Consider the following 2,361-nt stretch of genomic DNA (forward strand, 5'->3'; position numbering starts at 1 on the left):
TCTCGTGTAGGCAGTGAAACTTTCCGAGCGATCAACCAAAGTGACAATACAGACAAGGAACGAAACGGACAACCATGAGTTCCGTCTGGAAACGTTTGCAACGAGTGAATAAGAGAGCCGCCAAGTTTCAGTTCACCGTCTCTTATCATGAGGTCACGTTGGAGACGACGACGAAATGGTGAGTGACTATATAATTATTTATTCTTAAGCGAAAACTTCGTTTCGCTCACCTTTATACTGTATAAATAAGCTATGCTAATAGCTTTTTTGTTTATACAAGCGCTTTTAAGAAAAATTCTTTTATTCTATTTTTATCTACGATACTTTGGCTTCTTTTCACAAACAACTACTCCTAATTATACTTGTATAAAGACAAATACTGGGAATTCTATTCTTTTAATGTTTCTCGATAAGATGTACTTTATTGCATATTAGCGATCTTTACAATCAGTTGGAACATTACAAGTGCTTTTAAAGTAAAAGAAAACAGGTGATATTTATGTAATTATGTGAAAAGTAAATTATCATATTTGAAAAAAAAATTATATAAAGATATAACTCGATATAATTATATCGAGTTCCACAAGCTGCTGTTGTGTTTAAGAATAATTCAATTTGAGTGGCATTTTTAAATTAATTCATAAGATTATGCATATTTTGGAAAAATGATATACGAAATAATTTGAAAAATAATAGCAGTCTATTTTATAAAATCGTACAAAAGAAAATGTTATATTATTAACCTGCTAAAAATGAATATTACATTAACATACTCTATAGTTATATATATCTATATATATCTTAAGAAAATGTTTCTCGATAGAATGTATTTGTTTATTGCGTATTAGCAATCCTGTTGGAATATTACAAGTGCTTTTAAAGTAAAAGAAAACAGATGATATTTATGTAATTATGTAAAACGTAAATTATCATATTTTTTAAAAAATTATATAAAGATATAACTCGATATAATAATTATATCAAATTCCACAAGCTATGTTTGTGTTTAAGAATAATTCAATTTGAATGGCATTTTTAAATTTATTTATAAGACTATGCACATTTTGAAAAAATGATATATGAAATAATTTGAAAAATAATCACAGTCTATTTTATAAAACTATATAAAAGAAAATGTTACATTATAAACCTGCTAAAGGTGAATATTACATTAACATACTCTTGAGAAAATGTAGCGACATATAACATTCTGATAGGAAACCAAACAAACTGAGCATTGTCTGGACAAGACGTAGCAGAAGAGTTAGTTCGGAACCCTTAGACTGGGAGCCAAGTTTGAGCGATCCACTAAAGGGTGTTATTAGCTGGGCAGTACCTGACAATCACACAGTTTCCGTGACGCTATTCAAAGATCCACGAACACACGAACTAGAAGATAAAGATTGGACATTTGTCATCGAAGATGTAAGCAGTACAGTATACTGATACATCTGCGAAAGAATGCAGCACTGTGGTATATGTATATTGTCCCGTTCTCGAGCAGGTATCATCGACGGGAAAGAGGCGTCATGTCGCTGCAACCAATATAAATATGAAAAAATATGCAACCCTTGAATCTAGCCAGCAACAACTCAAATTAGACTTAAAACCAACTTCTAAGAAGATTGTTAGTGCTACGCTCGAATGTACTTTGTCATGTGTATTCCTGCGAGAGGGCAAAGCGACGTAAGCGTACAGATCAAGTTTACTAACATCACTAGTCAATTTTTGAACAATTAGAAATCTATTATTCCTCATTAAATGTTTTTCAAACAGGATAATCAAATCATCTGTATTAGAATTTGTATGCTAAATTTTTCAGTCTGCTTGACTTGAAAATTTGTTATTCCGTTTATATTTGTTAAATATTTAAAATACATTTTACTTGGAGTCATTGATGAAAACTTAAATATTTCTACTCTGCCATATAGGGACGAGGATATGCAAAGTATGGCTAGTCTAATGTCGGTTAATAATAACAGTGACATTGCGCCATTAGATGATTTTGATAACGAAGACATACCTGAAGATGTTGAAGAGGTATCGGTAAAAAATTTGGACGAGATATTAGATATCTCGGCTCAACTTGATTTAATGACAAGCAGCCTCACTGAAAGCGAATTACCTAGCACTCCTATAAGCGGTGAGTGCTAATTCTTATATCTTATTAATATAAATATTTGTTCAAAAATTGTATTTAACATATACAATTAATTTTATATATTATTTTTAATTACATAATTATTGTTGCCATGATATTAATTTTGTCACAATACTTTTTCAATCTCAATACTTTTAATCGAAAATTTTATTTATGATAATATATAAATATTTTTAAATTCTTTCTATGAGAATCAAACA

The 2,361-nt window shown here is 29.9% G+C and overlaps 1 protein-coding gene across 2 annotated transcripts in view; it reads left to right on the forward strand.

Moving 5' to 3' along the window:
• LOC115243811 (EH domain-binding protein 1) overlaps positions 1-2,361 on the forward strand; it is a 10,340-nt gene that overhangs the window by 772 nt on the left and 7,207 nt on the right. For both annotated transcript variants that reach the window (XM_029821052.1, XM_029821053.1), the window contains 4 exons: positions 1-178; positions 1,218-1,425; positions 1,505-1,686; positions 1,932-2,143. In XM_029821052.1, the coding sequence (XP_029676912.1) occupies positions 75-178; positions 1,218-1,425; positions 1,505-1,686; positions 1,932-2,143 (706 nt within the window). In that variant the 5' untranslated portion in view covers positions 1-74. The remainder of the gene's footprint in view (positions 179-1,217; positions 1,426-1,504; positions 1,687-1,931; positions 2,144-2,361) is intronic.

This window comes from Formica exsecta, unplaced genomic scaffold, assembly GCF_003651465.1.
Source record: "Formica exsecta isolate Colony F162 unplaced genomic scaffold, ASM365146v1 scaffold735, whole genome shotgun sequence".
Taxonomy (NCBI): Eukaryota; Metazoa; Arthropoda; class Insecta; order Hymenoptera; family Formicidae; genus Formica; species Formica exsecta.